At 31.7% G+C, this 18,425-nt stretch overlaps 1 protein-coding gene across 1 annotated transcript; it reads right to left on the bottom strand.

Moving 5' to 3' along the window:
• Positions 1–1,666: 1,666 nt before the first annotated feature.
• Positions 1,667–7,596, bottom strand: LOC111709499 (mediator of RNA polymerase II transcription subunit 15). Its single transcript, XM_023483181.1, has 3 exons — positions 7,155–7,596; positions 3,502–3,608; positions 1,667–3,091 (listed from the first exon to the last, which is right to left on the bottom strand). Exons 1-3 carry the CDS (start codon positions 7,497–7,499, stop codon positions 2,992–2,994), a joined length of 552 nt encoding a protein of 183 aa, XP_023338949.1. The 5' UTR covers positions 7,500–7,596; the 3' UTR covers positions 1,667–2,991.
• Between the last annotated feature and the right edge of the window lie 10,829 nt (positions 7,597–18,425).

The raw sequence follows: 18,425 nt of genomic DNA, 5'->3' as shown, positions 1-18,425 counted from the left end.
ATTGTTGAATATGATCTGTTTAAAACTACAACTTTTATACAAAATCTGGCATATACCGGTTTTGGTATAATTTTGATACAGTTTTATGTCAATTTCTCGAGACAGGATCAAAAGATAGATGTCTTGTAGGTATCGTTCAAAACCTGAGATAATATACCCCCTTTCATTTTTCCTTTACAGTCCCTTTAATACAGTTTATTCAAGTGCAAATAAGATCTTACTTGTAGGTGTGATAATATATGCAAGGAAGAGAGAAGGGGAAACTTTTTGGAATTTTAATAATTTCCTCAAAATGTGTTTTTACTATGACTCTTTGACCTGAAATGAAAGTATTAACACCTCTATGACCTGAATCATCAGGCCTGATGACGTCTTGTACATGAAGAAAGAAAGTGTATTTAATTTTTTGCACTTGAAGTTTGAAAAGGATTTTGCACAACATTTCTTTTACTTTTAATGAAAACCAATATTTTATTATCAGAAACTGCAATATTATTTTTTTGATTTTCAGGGGTCAGTCAGACTTAAAAAACAAATTGAGGACGCAAAAAAAAATTCCAATTTGATGGGCTGAAATCGCTGGTAACCTCATAGAAGAAAAGAAAAAGGACCCGGTGTATACTGTGCCTTGATATTCCACAGTTTTTCTGGTTCTCACTGTATATCAGCATGTGTTAAATGCATTTTACATTCTGCATACCTACTTCCAATATATATATATATACATTATATATTACATTCTGCATACCTACTTACATTACATTCTTATCATTAAAGTTTATACTTGCCATTGCGGGCCTTTCTTCAGTTGACTTGGAAAAAAAATCTTTAAATATTTCAATGAAAGTAGATCTGGAGCGAAAAATTCAACTTGTTTTTAGACATGAAAGGTACATTGGAGTAATTGCATTAATATAACCCTGAAATATCTTTAAAACCTTAAGTTATTCGGACTATGTTATATATATATATATATATATATATATATATATATATTTACTGCACGCGGAATTTCAAGGGACCCTCTATGCAGAGATGGCGCAATGCCCGATTTACAATGGTACCCTTAAAACCTTCGACCATGTTCAGAAATTCAGAAGTTGCAACATTCAACTCGGATCGTAAAAAAATCAATTTAATTCCAAACAAATCATTCAGATATTACAACCAATAATCATCGATAATTTTTCGACGCATTCGTATATAGTTAATAGTTAAATTTTGCATTCTCCTTCTGTCAAGACATTTAATTCGTTTCAGTTAGACGTAATCCACACATGTCTGCCGCTTTAGTAATTGTAAATTGGCGGTACAGTCCAAACTAGGACCGCAAAGGTTGGCCCAGCTCGGATAGTCAAATGTACACCAGTTGTGCGTGAATCAAAAATTAGATTTTCTCCAAAGTAAGATACATTGATTTAACAGTAGATATTTGATACCTCTTTTTCTCAACCTACAGTCATCAAAAATGTCTGAAAATTCAAACTTGTCTTTAAAAAATTTATTGAAAATCCAGACACAGATTTATATAACTTTTCCGCATTTGATGTTCACAATTTCAAAGTAAAAAACTATAGAAATAAAAATTTTAAAAAATAAAAACAATATCTCTTAGTTTACTTTTCAATTAACATTTGCTTTGATAAGAAAATTTGAATAATCACTGTAGTTCTTTTCTAAATTTATTAAAAATATGTATTTACGTTAATCATTAAGGACACTCTTTGTACATAATTATATCGTACATAATTACAAAATTAAGTTCATTACATGGTGATGAAAAAATATCTCTCAAAAGGACTGGGGTTTTTATTTCTCCTCTGGAAGAATGAGTTAAGTCGTCTGGAAAATGAAAATCACATTTTCGTTAAATTTAGACTTCCTCTAGTTATTTTTTTTTTAATAAATATTAAAAAGCTCGCGAAATGACTTAAAATTATGACAGGCATTGAGTTAAAAAATGTTCACATCTATTTTCTAAAAACACATTTTGAATAATTTTACAATCATGATTAAAGATTGTGCACATTTTGGACGCAACAATTCGAAATACATGTTTTTAATTGTAATCAATTCTCAAGGTTTTAATTGTAATCAATTCTCAAGGTTTTAATTGTAATCAATTCTCAAGGTTTTACTTGTAATCAATCCTCAAGACTAGATAAAATACGGTTTACAATATTTAGGTATTTTAATTACATATATTATAATAATTAAGTAGATATAAAAATAGAAATTCTATGGATCTCTAAATTACAATAAAAAACTTTAGCCCCGAAATCTTTGTAATAAAAAATTTGGATGATAAATATTTAAAGTTAGTTTATCAAATGTTTGCATTAAAAACGGAAATATCCTGTCAAAGGTTATAAAAATTATTTTCATGTTCTCATCTGATTTTTCCCATGTCAATGCTAACCTTAAATTATAATCATTTCATATTTTGTTTTTTAAACCCCAAAATATTTCCCTTTCGCAAAATTATTTTTTGATATAATATTAAGCATTGAAGACTATATTATGAATTAATAAACTGGCCATTTGTAGAATTCGGGGTTTCTAGCTGAATCGTTTGCTGATTAACGATCGGCTATATTTTAAGAGCTGGTTAGCGGTTTTAATATTTTTAAGCTGTTCAAAGATATTTTTAGCTGTTTTAAGATGTTTCTAGCTATTGGCTGTTGTTAAGATTTTGTTTAGCTGCTGTAAGAGTTGATCAGCTGTTTTAAGAGTTGATCAGCCTTTTTACGAGCTGATCAGTTGTTCAAAGGGCTAATCAACTGTTTTAAGGGCTTATAGGCTTTTTTAAGAGCTGATCAGCTATTTTGAGAGCCAAGCAGCTGTTCTATCAGATTAATCAGTCATCTTGTCAGTTATTCAACTATTTGAAATAAAATAAGCCAATTTAATATACAATTTTATCCGCTGATCTATCAGTTTAGCCTGCTATTGTATAAGTTAATCAGCTATTAAATTTGCTAATGAACGGGCTTACAAAGTTTTGATAATTTCGTATTTCTTCTTGAAATCCATTCTCTCCTCAACCCTTTTATCCTTCTTCTTCATACTTGCAATCCTCTCCCTCATTTCCCTGATAAGTATGTTCATTGAGAACTAGAAAACTCGAGAATAGGAAGACGACTTTTAGGCTCAAGTTATGATTTTAAATAGTTTAATAAATATGAGAAATTGCGCAGTGTAAATAAACCCATTTTACTGAAAAAAGTTGATTCAAGAAGTGACTTGTAAAACTATTAGTTTTGTAAAAACAAGTACTTTCATGTCGTCTTCCTATTCCCTAGTTTTATGATTTTCACTATGCACATTAAAAAATAAAACTGAAAATAGAAAAATTCTTCAGCTTTGAAATCTTCATGTCAAAGGCTAAAAGTTAAAAAGTATAAGTAAAATGCTGTGGCCTGGCAACACTTTAAATTCGGCCTGATTCCAAAAGTTTATGCATAATTTTCATAATTGTGTAGATCGCTATTTTTATCATACCTTGCTGTCATTGGTAGATCTAGGCCGCCCTCTCTTCCTGTCCATTTGCCTGACCCTTGAGGACTGGGGGTGCTCCTGGGGGACCCACTGGATACACTGTTTGGCCCCTAAAATTCGCAGAAAATAAATATTTTAAAAAGCTCAGAAATATTACAAAATAAGGTTTAATTTAAAAAAATTTTAACAAATAATTTTTCGTCAAGCGGGGGCGTTTATCAAAGTAAAAAAATATAATGCTGTATTGGGCAGAAATAGTTATTTTATGTAAAATTTCTTTCTTATCTTGAAATGCAGCACAGCTTACAGGAAAATGTAACATTGTTACAATTGTCAGCGATTATATCAATACAATGAAGACACATTTATGTTTCGATTTCTAACAAGTATTTTTAAATTACAAGTTTACAAATAAATAAAGAAAAGCTATTAATTGCCAACTTCTCTTTGTTTAAATGTTTAAGTGTTTCTGCTGTTTGAAAGCTTGGTATAAATCAAAATTGAAATAGAAATTCGTCTTTATTGTATTGATATTTACGACGACGATTGTATTATTCATATGTTCTAACTATCCATATACTATATAATATATACCCATGGAAAACAGAAGACAAACGATATTATCCTGAACATTTTTTCAATCATTTATTTTACTGTGTCCCACCGTCCCACGTCCACATTGAAAAATGCAAAACTGCAGTTTCTTAATTTTGAAACTTTTCCCACAATATGGTTTCCAGGACTGTTTATTGCTTATTGTTAAGTCTAATGCGGGAAATGTGTCTTCTTAAAGAGAGTGTTTGCGACTAATGATAAAGATGGTATTAAATCTATCTCTGTCACATGGTTCTTTAAAAAACAGCAAAAATATGCAAGTAGAGTAACTTTGCCAAATATTTAACTAAAATCAAACGTAACAATAATGTTGTTTTAGACTCCATTAAAAGATAAAAAACGTTGTAAAGAAATTATGTGACGTCTAACTTAAAGATATTGTTCAGAGGCGTAGTGAGGGGGAGGGCTTTGGGGGCTAGGCCCCCCTTGGACAAATTCCTGACTACACCCATGATATTATTAAAAAAATAGCAGTAGAAGTAAGAGACATCTTGACAAAAGATAATAAAATAAATCAAAATTAGATTTTTCATCGCAACAGCTGGAAAAACTGTGCAAGCTGAATTTCATGTGAAAGTTAGGGGTTTTAGTGTTTCCATGGATTCAGAAACCATCCTGGGACCATATTTATTTCATTCCATATTATTTCAACAACCATGTTTTAAAAAGAAGCATTTCGATAAATATTATACATAGACATATTTGAATAAGTAATAAATACTTTAATTACATTACACTTCAAGGTGGGGGGGGGGATATCACCCCTCCCTTTTGTGTGCCCTTCGTTATGCGGTGTGCCCCCGACCCTGTTTCTACCAAATTGGCGCATTTTAAAATTTTGTATATGCTTGTGTGTGTTACAATTGTACGCTGTTTAGGATAAAAAATAAACTCTTTTTTTGGCGTAAAAGGCGTCTTTACAATCTTACTTAGAACATACATCCTGCAATTTGTTGACAATTGCATGCGGGATGCTAAACACTTCAAAGAAAACATTGTTGCGGCATTTACGCATAATTTGCGTTGTATCCTGCATATCTCTTGTGTGCTCTATGTTCATGTATACGCCAGTTTGCATGTTTTATTATCTAGCTGCAACAACTGTAAAATTTGATAATAAAGGTGTCTGTTTACAATCTACATATGGTTAAACTGTAAACTACATACATTTACTAAAATGGATCTTTCAAAAATATTTATTCCCTTATTTCTTTTACTTGCTCATGTTTCTTAACGTAAATTGTGAATTATGAATACGTTTTATATAGTCATTAAATCTTCTAGTCATCCGGTACAAAAAAATCACTTAGTCATCTGTAAATTGTTCATCCGAGCATCTTTTTCAGAAGCTGCAGTTCATCAATTCATTCATTCATTACTAAATCATCCCACCATTGCATGAGAGCGTATGCAATGGGGGAGGGGCCATGGTAATGAGACATCCCCCCTTCTTCTTCTAGAAATCTAATTTTTCCATCCATGGGTACTTAAAAGAAAACCAAAACAAAATTCTGAATCCCCTTGAATCTTACGGCCACATGTTTAACAGTTTTTCTTCCTCCCTTTCACTTCAAGAATAAATCCTGTATACGCCCCGTCATCCATCCATCTATCTATTTATCTATCCATCTATCTATTTTTCTATCCATCTATCTATTTATCTATCCATCTATCTATTTATCTATCCATCTATCTATTTATCTATCCATCTATCTATTTATCTATCCATCTATCTGGACAGTATTACGTTGGAGAATGACACAAGAGAGTTTAAAAAAACGTCGAATCATTGATTTCAGTTAAATTTAAATTCATCAACAAAAGCTTTCGAATGCAAAAATTTACGTAATGAATTGAATCCAGTGTACAGAATTAAGTATTCATCAGTCATTTTTTGTTGTTTTCGGACATTTTAATTCTGCATAAGGTTGTCAATTAACACACAATATTCATAGAGAGCATTTTTAATTTTATTCCTTTTTTCGTTGAATATTTCTTTCTTGATCTATGCACAATGTGTACACATTGTGCATATATAATGTATTTATTTTTTAAAAGTTTAGGAAACTGGACTTGTTGACTGTCCTAAAGGAATTGAGTTTTTCTAACCCCTTTATCTTTTCAACCTGATGGTGCAAACCTTTGACATTTCAAACTAAAGTTATTTGATCTAACAGAATTCATAGTTTGAAATATTTTGGGTCACGACACTGGGTTGCAAAGATAAAGGGATATGAAAATCAGAGTTTGATTTTTGCTTCAAAGTATTTATGGGTTTTAAAAGGTTTTACTCGGTATTGGACACTTAATACATTTTAGGGACACCCAGTAGACATTTTAAGCTGTAAAGCTTTAAACTGTTAATTAATGTAATATATGAAATTAAACTAATTTATTTACATGTTCTATAAACTGTTAATTAATGTAATTAAACTATTTACTGATTAGTTATAAATTCCAACCAAATAATACTATTATTAATGTGTTGTCTATACTACTCATACAACCACAATAAAACGCTGTTTAGCTAACCAAGAAAAAGATACAGAGGAATACATGAAACAAATTTTATATGTTTGCCTTCAAATGTAAGCATTATGCAAGTAATTACTGAAAGTGTGGATGAACAAATATCTATGAATTATAGGAATGATTTTAAGTTTGACACTAATTACTAAGATCAGACCATCTGGTTAAATCATTAGTACGTCAGGTATATTATATTATTAACTTTCCTTTTTATTTAAGTATTTTTGTTATTATCTAACTACAAATAATTTTCCCTATGTTATGCTACAAAATTTAAATACAACGAAATTCACTAGGTAATAAAGTCCGCTAGAATAGAAAGGGATTTAATATAAAATGCTAAAAATAATTCAATGGCACTCGGCATATTTTTCTTCTGATATTAGCAGTTTTTTTTAAAAGAGATTTTAAATGATAATAATGATATTGAATGCAAAAAAAATCTATCATTAAAATGTTCAAGAATTTTGCTGTATTTTCCCAATCTATGCTTTATCTCGCTGTTTTCAAACCTTAGATACTGCTAACACATTCTTGTCGTCTTTGTCAGATTCCGAATCGGAAGATTCCGCGGCATTTCTATTTTTTTCTTGTTTCATCGTCTTCAACTCGTGTTCAGCAGCTGAGCTTGCACTGGAAGCCCTGGATCGTGGAGGACTAGGAGGCGAAGGATAAGGTGCCGAAGGACTTGGATTTAGTACATTTATTTCTACAGGTTGAGGCAAGCTTGGCATTTCAGGTGCTTCGGGTAGATCAGTCAACTCGGGAGATTGCGGAATTTTCTCATCTTTTTCATCGGGAGAATCTTTTGAATATCCGCCATTTTTCATCTTGTTGTCTTCTTTTTCTGCTTTCATAATGTCTTCAACTGTCTTAGTTTGCTGAAAAAAAAATCCAAAAATTCGAAAAACATTATTTCCACTTAATTTCTTTCAGGGGCGTATAATCAGGAATTTGTCCGGGGTGGCGCTTAAATTTCTTTTCTTTCCAGGGGGGGGGGCTCAGCACCTTTTAAGGGCCTGAAAACCCCCTAAAATCAATAGATTTCACTAGTCCAGGGAGGGGCTCAGCCCCTGCACATACCCCCCCTGACTACGCCTCTGATTCCCGTGTATTTTATAATTCATAATAGTATTATTATAGATATTGTAGATTTTAAAGAAAAGTTTAAAACTTGGAACAAAATGAAAAGATAAGAACTTTTTGAAATCATATATTATTAACATTTAATTCAAGCTGATGTTTGTTCATGATTAAGTTCAACAAAGATATGAAAATATCTTATCTTTCTTTCACAGAAAACATTTTTTATCTTTACTTTAGAAAATTTATATTTCTCAACGGCTGTTCTTTAATTTTCTACCTTTTCTTTCTTTCTAACATTCTGATTCGTTGACTTTCACCCTTCTCCTTTATCTATAGTCTCCTCCGATTAATAGCCCCCCTCTCCCCCCCCCCTCTTAACCCTTCCGGCCTTCAATTATATCCCATTATGTATAATGAAATAAACCAGATGCATGAATTCTTGAACAATACTGTGTCATCATCAATTTATGGTCAAACTCCCCTTATAAACGCCAGAAAATTTATCCTTTTAAAGAACCAGCTTGGAATTTAAAATTTTTATTAGATCTCAGCATGCAATGGCGTTTTTTCATGCTTCATACTTTTCATTCATCGAAAAATAAAATTTAATAGCTATTATTCAGAATTTTAAATGTTAGAATTATATTATTATAATGGAAAACGGAATGGAACGGTTACTGTTTAGAATAATAAGGGTATGGGCAAATTGAAAATGTAAATTGTAGATGACAGACAGACAGAAAGATAAACAGACATATATCTTCCAACTTCAAATCTTCTCTCTGGGTCCTTCTCTCAGCATTGTGTAAATATCTCCCTATCCCCCTGGGTACCTGGAGAATCAAAAACCTCCAGAACACAATTCCTTTAGGGATACAAGATACAGGGATACAGAGATACAAGGATACAGAGAAACAGGGATACAGGGATACAGAGATGAAATAATAACAGATATAAAGATCAAGGGATACGGGGATCCATCGATACAGGGAAACAGATATACAAATTCAGAGCTAGAGATATGGGTACAGAGAATACAAAGACAGAGATACACGGATACACGGACGTAAAGATACAGAGATGCAGGATGTGAAGATGGTTACGTAGACACATATATATTTTAACGAATGAAACCAAACATCTATCTTGTTCATGAATGAGAGTAAGATGTATTCAGGTCATTTTCAAGCCGATATATCAACAACCCTCATCTAAAAGCTTAATTAAAAATAAACATGCAAGTATTTAAAGCAGTAGGCACAAAAACTAAACAAACAGACAAACCATCTCGTAAACAGACAATTTATCATAAACATTGATCATTTATCAAGAAAGCAAAAACTATTGAATATTAATACAAATTTATGTAGACAAGTAGTTTGGTAGACTAGGTAGACTAGGTAGACTAGGTAGACTAGGTAGACTAGGTAGACTAGGTAGACTANTGCTTCTAATGTAGAAGAGTAAGGGTAGCTACTACATATACTGATCTGCTTCTAATGTAGAAGAGTAAGGGTAGCTACTACATATACTGATCTGCTTCTAATGTAGAAGAGTAAGGGTAGCTACTACATATACTGATCTGCTTCTAATGTAGAAGAGTAAGGGTAGCTACTACATATACTGATCTGCTTCTAATGTAGAAGAGTAAGGGTAGCTACTACATATACTGATCTGCTTCTAATGTAGAAGAGTAAGGGTAGCTACTACATATACGGATCTGCTTCTAATGTAGAAGAGTAAGGGTAGCTACTACATATACAGCTCTGCTTCTAATGTAGAAGTGTAAGGGTAGCTACTACATATACTGATATGCTTCTAATGTAGAAGAGTAGGGGTAGCTACTACATATACTGATCTGCTTCTAATGTAGAAGTGTAAGGGTAGCTACTACATATACAGCCCTGCTACTAACGTAGAAGAGTAAGGGTAGCTACTACATGAACTGCTCTGATACTAATGTAAAAGTGTAAGAGTAGCTACTACATATACAGATCTGCTACTAACGTAGAAAAGTAAGGGTAGCTGCTACATATACTGCTCTGCTACTAACGTAGAAAAGTAAGGGTAGCTGATACATAAACTGCTCTGCTACTAATGTAGAAGAGTAAGGGTAGCTGCTACATATACTGCTCTGATACTAATGTAGAAGAGTAAGTGTTGCTACTACATATACTGCTGTGCTACTGACATATTTGAAACATGAACATGAAATCTAACATGAGCATGAACATGAAAACAAATTAGAAACTAATGGAACTAAATTGATATTCATGTATGCTTCAACCTACTCTAACTTGCTCTACCCAACTCATTCATAAACAGTACTCGCTGAGTCTCAGAGTTAACCATGGAGTATTGAATAGGGGGAGTCAGGGGGTGCAACTAGAAAATTAAAACCAAAATTTACAGGACAAAAACAGAGGAAAATGGTAAATTGATGTTGGTTAATAAAAAAAAGTCCAAATCCTAAAATTTCATTTTCTTGATTTTTTTCCTGCTTTTCTACATTTCTAATTTAGCTGGAAGCCTGTCCTTTTTTGTAATTACGAAATCGAATTATTTTTGAAAGGAATCTATTTAAGTTTAGTCCAGCCATAAACTTCCTTTCACTTGAGTTACCACAAAAAAATTCGGACCCGTTTGGTTCAATCGTTTTAAATACGAACAAATATCGGATGCGATGAAAAAAAGATAAAACTTATCCTTAATATAAATACTCTTTTAACCAGACCAAGCTTAAATACTACAATGTTTTCCTCCTTATCTTTTTTATTCAACAAATTAAATTTGTTTTGAAAATACGGGGATAAAGCAGGGGTTCTGAATCAACACTAGAATATGATATCATGCTTTAGATATTGTGAATTACAAAAAATTTACAAAAAGTCTAGTTTTTAGACACCCTTGTACAGTTTTTTCTTTTTAAAAAAAGAAGACAAAATTTTTATCGATTTTTCAGTATTTTGAGTAAATTATCTAAATTACGAAAAAAAATTGTATTTTTGTTTGTTCAATTTCAAACAAAGCATACGTTTTAAGGTTTCAGCTGAACACAACATCAAAACATGAAAGTATAAAGAAAAGTATTTAGTTTGATACAGTCTTTATAGTTGCCTGTATGTTCTTTTGTTTATATATAAATATATATATAAATATCTTTCAGCTGAATCATGTCTTATATCATTAATATTTTGGCTTTAAACCTAGATATCAGACTGAACTTCATTTTTAATAAACATTCGTGATACTTCAAAATATTTTAAATAGTTACCTCAATCAACATTAATAATACATACTTAAAATGTAACAAACAAAGAAAAACAAATGGAAAATTCGCATATTTTTTTTCATTTTTTCCCCCTAAGTAAATTTGACTTTTGATAAACCGACACATGATTTTCATTTCCATTTTTACAAAAGTTCACCCCCCCCCTCCCCTGCCCCCTGATATACAAAAAAGAAAGTTTTAATTCTTTTCTTTATGTAAGATTTACAACAGATTTTGTTTCCTGACTTTCTCTCTAAATCTGAATTGAAAGAATTGAATTGCTCGGAAAGTTTTCAGAACTTTTTTAATTTACAACTTTTGATAATCTTCATTTTCTTATTCATCTTTGTTTTCTTATTTATCTTTGTTTTCTCATTCGTCTTCTTATTCTAATTCATCTTTTTTACTCAATCTTTTTGATTTTTGTTTCCTTGTATTTTACTTTTTATTAAAATTTTTCTTCTTATTCATCTTATTCTTCTTTTTCATCTTTTTCTTCTTGGTCTTTTTATTCATCTTATTCTTCTTATTCATCTTATTCGTCTTATTCTTCTTTTCCATATTCCCCTTCTTTCATATTTTTCTTTTTATTATTATTTATCTTATAAATTTTTTCTTCTTATTGTTCTTTTTCTTCTTGGTCTTCTTATTCATCTTATTCTTCTTATTTATCTTATTCTTCTTATTCATGTTATTCATCTTATTCTTCTTATTATGCAATTAATGCTTATTAAGGCTTATGTTGTGTCCAATAAAAGTCCAAAATGGCTGAACGGCTCTAGAGGGAAAATGTTTGCAGGGCATCACATGAATCAGAGAGAGGGGTTTATGGACAGTAAAAAAAATCCACCGGAAAAAAAAAATAGTTTAAAGATTATGGAAATCAACCCATGAAAAAAGAGGAAAATGTACAAAATCCTTAAAGATGAAAAATCTGAACCTTATCACTCTAATGCAAATTTTTCTTTTGATTAATATCGTACTTAAGAAAAAGTCCAAGAAATTAATTATTTCAAATGTCAGTGAGTAGATTTCATAGATTTGTATAGAAAGCTAACTGTTCGCTCAACTTTTATATAAAGAAATATTTGAATATAACGAATATTTCTTTTCAGAAATGAATTTTATAAATATTTTTTTTCTTTTTTTCCCCTTGTAATTAATAATATTTATTAACAATCAACAGTTAACAAAGTTATGTAAATATTCTGCCCTTGAATAATGTGACATGGGCGGGTATCAAGAATTAGTTTTAGTATGTTCACTGTTCACCTCAAACATTAAAAATCATAAAATATACTTAGCGAATGTTCATGTACATATACTAGAAGCCTTCTTTTATTAATGCATAAAAAAAAATTTTCTGAAACTAAACTTTCTTTCCCTGTCCTATCCACCCTACTCTTTTTTTCTACCCCTGTCCTGTCAATTTTTTCCTTGTCTTAACCATCCATTCTCTGTCCTACCAATCCCTTCCCTGTCCTACCTATCCTTTCCCTGTGCTACCCGCTCTTTTCTTTTCCTCTTCCTGTCCTTTTAATTGTTCTAATATCCTTCCCATAACTTCCTTTTCTTCTCTTCTTTATTATATCTCGAGTTTTAGTTAGTAATATTTTTCTCCCCCTTTGTCTATTCCTTTTTCTCCTTGAGTTTCTCTCCAGTATCTACCAGTATCTACCTACACCCTGATACCCCTCCCTCCTTCAACCCTTCAATCTAACTAATTATAAGAGCTTTAAATGAGAGAATTTAGAGCTGTATAGTTTTTACCAAACCTTCCTACCTCGTGTTTCTAGTTTCATTAAGTTTTTACTCCGAACCTAACAGTTCAAAACAATCATGGAGTCAAGTCCAGTCTATCCAGGATATATGTTTATAGTGTTCTTGAGGTTCTACACCGAACCTAACAGTTCAAAATAATCATGGAGTCAAGTCCAGTCTATCCAGGATGCATGTTTATAGTGTTCTTGAAGTTCTACACCGAACCTAACAGTTCAAAATAATCATGGAGTCAAGTCCAGTCCATCCAGGATATATGTTTATAGTGTTCTTGAGGTTCTACACCGAACCTAACAGTTCAAAATAATCATGGAGTCAAGTCCAGTCTATCCAGGATACATGTTAATAGGGTTCTTGAAGTTCTACACCGAACCTTACAGTTCAAAACAATCATGGAGTCAAGTCCAGTCTATCCAGGATACATGTTAATAGGGTTCTTGAGGTTCTACACCGAACCTTACAGTTCAAAACAATCATGAAGTCAAGTCCAGTCTATCCAGGATACATGTTAATAGGGTTCTTGAGGTTCTACACCGAACCTAACCTTTCAAAACAATCATGGAGTCAAGTCCAGTCTATACAGGATACATGTTAATAGGGTTCTTGGTGTTCTACACCAAACCTTACAGTTCAAAACAATCATGGAGTCAAGTGCAGTCTATCCAGGATACATGTTAATAGGGTTCTTGAAGTTCTACACCAAACCTTTCAGTTCAAAATAATCATGGAGTCAAGTCCAGTCTATCCAGGATACATGTTTATAGGGTTCTTGAGGTTCTACACCGAACCTTACAGTTCAAAACAATCATGGAGTCAAGTCCAGTCCAAGGATGTAATGCAAGGAAAGTTATTTCAGAAGTGTACACATCTTTTGTACTGCAGTGTACTGTCTCTGGGCGGTAATGTAAACACAAGACGGATGTCAAAGCCTGACATGGGATCCATCTTTCACATAAAAAAGTCAATGAAATATTCTGGTAATATGAAAACTATTATGTGAATTATTAAAATTATCAAAATTTAATGCTTTTAACCTCCTCGGATACTAGACGAACACTGATGCATCTATTCTTGTTTAAAGAGAGAACTGGTTTCAATGTGTACGCAGAGTATACACGACCGCAATTAACTTTCCTTGCATTATAACCTTGGTCCAGTCTACCCAGGATATTTGTTTATAGGGTTCTTGAGGTTCTACACCGAACCTAACAGTTCAAAACAATCATGGAGTCAAGTCCAGTCTATCCAGGATACATGTTTATAGGGTTCTTGCGGTTCTACACCGAACCTAACAGTTCAAAACAATCATGGAGTCAAGTCCAGTCTATCCAGGATATTTGTTTATAGGATTCTTGAGGTTCTACACCGAACCTAACAGTTCAAAACAATCATGGAGTCAAGTCCAGTCTATCCAGGATACATGTTTATAGGGTTCTTGAGGTTCTACACCGAACCTTACAGTTCAAAACAGGCATGAAGTCAAGTCCAGTCTATCCAGGATATTTGTTTATAGGGTTCTTGGTGTTCTACACCGAACCTTACAGTTCAAAACAGACATGGAGTTAGTTGTTTGAACAAACCTTTTTAAAGTCTTTTTAATATGCTTCTGTTTCCCATTTTTTCTCATTATGCTGTAAAAATGCTCTTGAAATTATGATTCTTCAAATAGTTTACACTTGACTTGTAAACCTGGCACCCGCACTGTGGAAGGACAATTTTACTTGACGAAAAATATGGAAAGCATGTTTTGTTTTCAAACTACTGTGACACATTTTCATGTTTGTATTTAATTCGTCCAAACCAGTACTGCACTTCTTGCAGGCTATGAAGTTTTTTTTCACTTTGAATCCAGTTTATCTATTCACTGTATCTTATCTCCTATAGTAGCATGCCATGGGAATCAATTTGCAGATTTAAAAAATTGTAAATTTATTGAGTTTGTGTTTATGAACAGAGGCGTATTTTGATATTTCAATGTTAGACAATGAGAACTAACAAGATTCATAGTTTCAAATATCTAAGATCTATGTAACATGGGGTTGCAAAAGTATAAGGATTAGAAAATTTTGAGTTTGTATCAAAAACTCAATTCATTTGTAGGACAAAACAGGCACTTTTAGTAAAAATAACAAATTCTGTTTTTACAAAGGGATTTTCGTATTAATGACAAATTCTGTTTTATAAAGAGACTTTTAGTAAAAATGACAAATTCTGAGATAAAAAGTACTCCATTATAATATTTCTAAAAAGTGTTTTATTACAAAAGAACACCGAATGTTTGTTTTAAAAAAAGTAGAGATTTCGTGAACTTCTAATACGTTGAGGTTTGGTGATTTTTGCAAACGACGAGGTTCCGTGAATATTATGATTTGTGGTTTTAAGAGGTATTGTGAAAATTATATTTCTTTTCTTGAAAATGCTTAGATACCTAAATTTAATTTTTAACCTAGCTAATTTTAAACAACTTATAAAAGTACAAACTGGGCACCTAAATTTCCACAGGGGATGATTCATTTGGTGTACAGTCCCGTTTTACTTAATTTGGCGTACCGTCCCGTTTCGGTGTTTGTACTGCACAGTGTACTGCTTGATTTTGGTTCTTGATCGTCGGCCCGGTACATGAATTGAACCGAAGTTTACATGGTGTGGGTTAGCCTCTTGATCAAACATGCATGCAGAACACTGTTAAAGGGACTGTAAGCGTAATTTCATGTGACCTTTAATGCAATCCCCGATTCAAAGAAGTATTCTTTAAAGCTTTGTCTGATCAAGTATATATATCAATGTTGATAATTTTAAAAACTGATTTTTGCTACACTAGAAACTGTATTTCTAGTGCAGAGGAAAGCACATAGGAATTATCAGAATTAAAGACTTCTAAGCCTGGAAAAACGGCAATATCTTTCACATTGCTGAAAAGATAAAGGTTTAAAGGATACCGATGTAAATCGGACACTGCCATCTTTGCACATGGAGGCGGGAGGGTCTCTTGAAAGTACGCTCATAGGCCCTTTAAACCTAAAAGTAAAAAACCTTAAGTGCTGTTGATGTCCTGGAAAACTTTAACGCGAGGTTGTTAGAATGATCTATACGGAAATCAACTTTTTTTCAAATTTAAATAATGATTTAAAAAGTTTATATTGAAAGGAAGACTGAGAACTAAGTTTGCACGAGGTTCCGTGATTATCTCTCTGTATGAGGTTGCGCGATTTTAAATGTTTTTTTGGTAACAAAATTCGCAAAATGCCAATTTGAAGCTTGATCACTTTGAAACTTGCGACCAGTCCCTTTTCAATGGACTGATCAAAAGATCCAATACTATTGACAATCTATCGTTCATGTTTTTATCCAATCTGTCTTTTTCTTGGCTTGGATCTTGTATTACTTCCTACAGTACTTGCCCCTCTTCAGATAAAGTTCGTGAAGTGTTGATTATCAGGATCTACAGGATCTAAAAGTACGAATTCAAAGTGAGGTCAAATATTTTCAAGTATTTTCAATCGGTTCATAATACTCCAAATCGGTTTCCAATCCCCGTCGTTTAATCTTAGTCTTTATAGCTAGACACAACCATCTTTTTATTTGACTAATTTTTAAGCCTCTTCTTTGGAAAATACATTAAACCCCCAGAATTAAATTTAAATCCTTCAATCGACGTGTTTTTGGAAAGATCTGCACATTGCTATGTACGTCTTTCTATTTTAATTTTCTTCTGTTCATATGATGTATATACTTGTCTACATTTTCTATAATTCTTTTTTACCTTTCTTTAACTTTTTCTACTTTAATATTTAGAAAGTTTTATTTTCAATGAGCATTTGCTAATTGGTTGATCGTCTATTTTTAAGTAATAAGATAAAAATGAATAAAATGCATGAATCAAGTGCATTATTCTGCAGATATTGATGCAAAATACAAATTTGCCAAATATCAGCACAATACAGTGCAGAAACAATGTAGTTGTGCGATGAAAAAATAGTATAACCCTTCAAGAAAATTCTGCGCAATTAAGAAAAAACAATACTATTATTCGTTCACGATGAAAACCTTAGAAGCACCACTTGAAGAAAAAACAGGTTTTTTGCGCATTATCTTTCTATTAATTAGTTTGCCAAGTTTTAGCAGAGTTTCATGAAGAAAATTTGAATTTAGAAATTGAAATTTGTAAATGGCGTATTTAAAATTTTAGTAAAATATAAATGCAGACATACAAATTTAAGATTTTGTACGCACAATATCTTTACTTCTTTTTATACAAAGAATTTAGGGCGCACTCTTTAACGTGCAATAATCTCAGATCGTGAGTTTTTTCGCATTTTTTATCTATCATTGTAAATCATAAAAAAATTTGCAAATTTTTTGTTTTGGTTGTGAAACTGTGAAGTGTTGAGAAAAAAAGTTCAAGTGCATAATGAACAGTTTTAATCCTCACCATTCAGAAGCGACCCAACCTTTAGGCATTTTTGAGTCAGACAAAACAAATAGAAAACGATTTATGTAAATATATTTAAGAATATATTCTATATATTTAAGGATTTATTATAAATTATTTAAAGATGTATTAATGTATAGAATCTACAATTGCTGTTTAATGCTTTTACAATCTTCAGGATACTTTTAAGGATTTTTCTGCAACCAGATGGTGGATTTCATGTTTTGAAATATGGAAAACTAGGCTTTTAAGGCGCTTCGGGCCCATCTTCTATTTCAGTTATGAACATATTCTCATTGTAACATTGTGAGTTTAAATGATATTAGATGATTATTATATCTTTCTTTAAATGTGTTTGTGTTCGTAAATTTAAATTTTTAATTTTTCTACTAGGTGAACATTGAAGAATCTTTTTAATGGTAAAATGTGCACAAAACTGTCTTTTTAACATGTTCTATTCATTATCTATCTATATATATACTATGATATTCCTGGACTTTCTTCCCCCTAAGTTGTTATTGAAAACAAGTATATTAGCTAATATTGAATCTTTTATTGAAAAATATCTCATATTCCAAGTTACCCTATATTTATTCAACCCTATCTGAACCTAATAAAAATCTACACAATAACATATACATTCAACAGTAACCTAGTTAACTTTCGACTAAGGATTTTTATACGATAATTCTATTTTTAGATAGATAGATAGATAGAGAAACAAAAATAATTTCTTCATTTTTCTCCACCTAAGATTTATATGGATTTCCTTATTGAACCGATGTAAAATTAAGAATATTTTTGGATAAAAATGTGACATCATATAGATATTTATGTAAGTCTTTAATAGATAATTAAAGATGGCATTGGAACCGCTATAGATTTGAATAATGATGTTATCAAGTTGTTGTGACATCCTGTAAATTGATCATTGTGCATTGAAAAAGTCAATTTTAAATCTTCACTTTTACCCAAAAAATACTGATGTACTGAACATATATAAAATCTTTGTTTTTCTTAAATTATACCTAAATCATGCATTGTCTAGTATTAAGTATCTAGTGTCCAGTTTAGTGGTTAATTGTTTACGATAAGAGGATAAAATGATAAACAAATAACAAACCATTGAAACAAAACATTATGCTAAACGGTTCATTAGGATAATAACTCCAGGCTAATATTGAACAAAGGCATGGGATTCGTTTTTCTTTTTGT

The sequence above is a fragment of the Eurytemora carolleeae genome, unplaced genomic scaffold (assembly GCF_000591075.1).
Source record: "Eurytemora carolleeae unplaced genomic scaffold, Eaff_2.0 scaffold779, whole genome shotgun sequence".
Taxonomy (NCBI): Eukaryota; Metazoa; Arthropoda; class Copepoda; order Calanoida; family Temoridae; genus Eurytemora; species Eurytemora carolleeae.
This window is presented reverse-complemented; position numbering and strand designations above follow the sequence as displayed.

Excerpts from the sequence above, each read along its gene's own strand:
- LOC111709499 (XM_023483181.1), bottom strand. The coding sequence starts at position 7,499 with ATGAAAGCAGAAAAAGAAGACAACAAGATGAAAAATGGCGGATATTCA. Across the intron at positions 3,609-7,154 it reads ATGTGTTAGCAGTATCTAAG|GGGCCAAACAGTGTATCCAG; the intron begins GTTTGAAAACAG and ends TGCGAATTTTAG. Across the intron at positions 3,092-3,501 it reads GATCTACCAATGACAGCAAG|GGAAATGAGGGAGAGGATTG; the intron begins GTATGATAAAAA and ends CATACTTATCAG.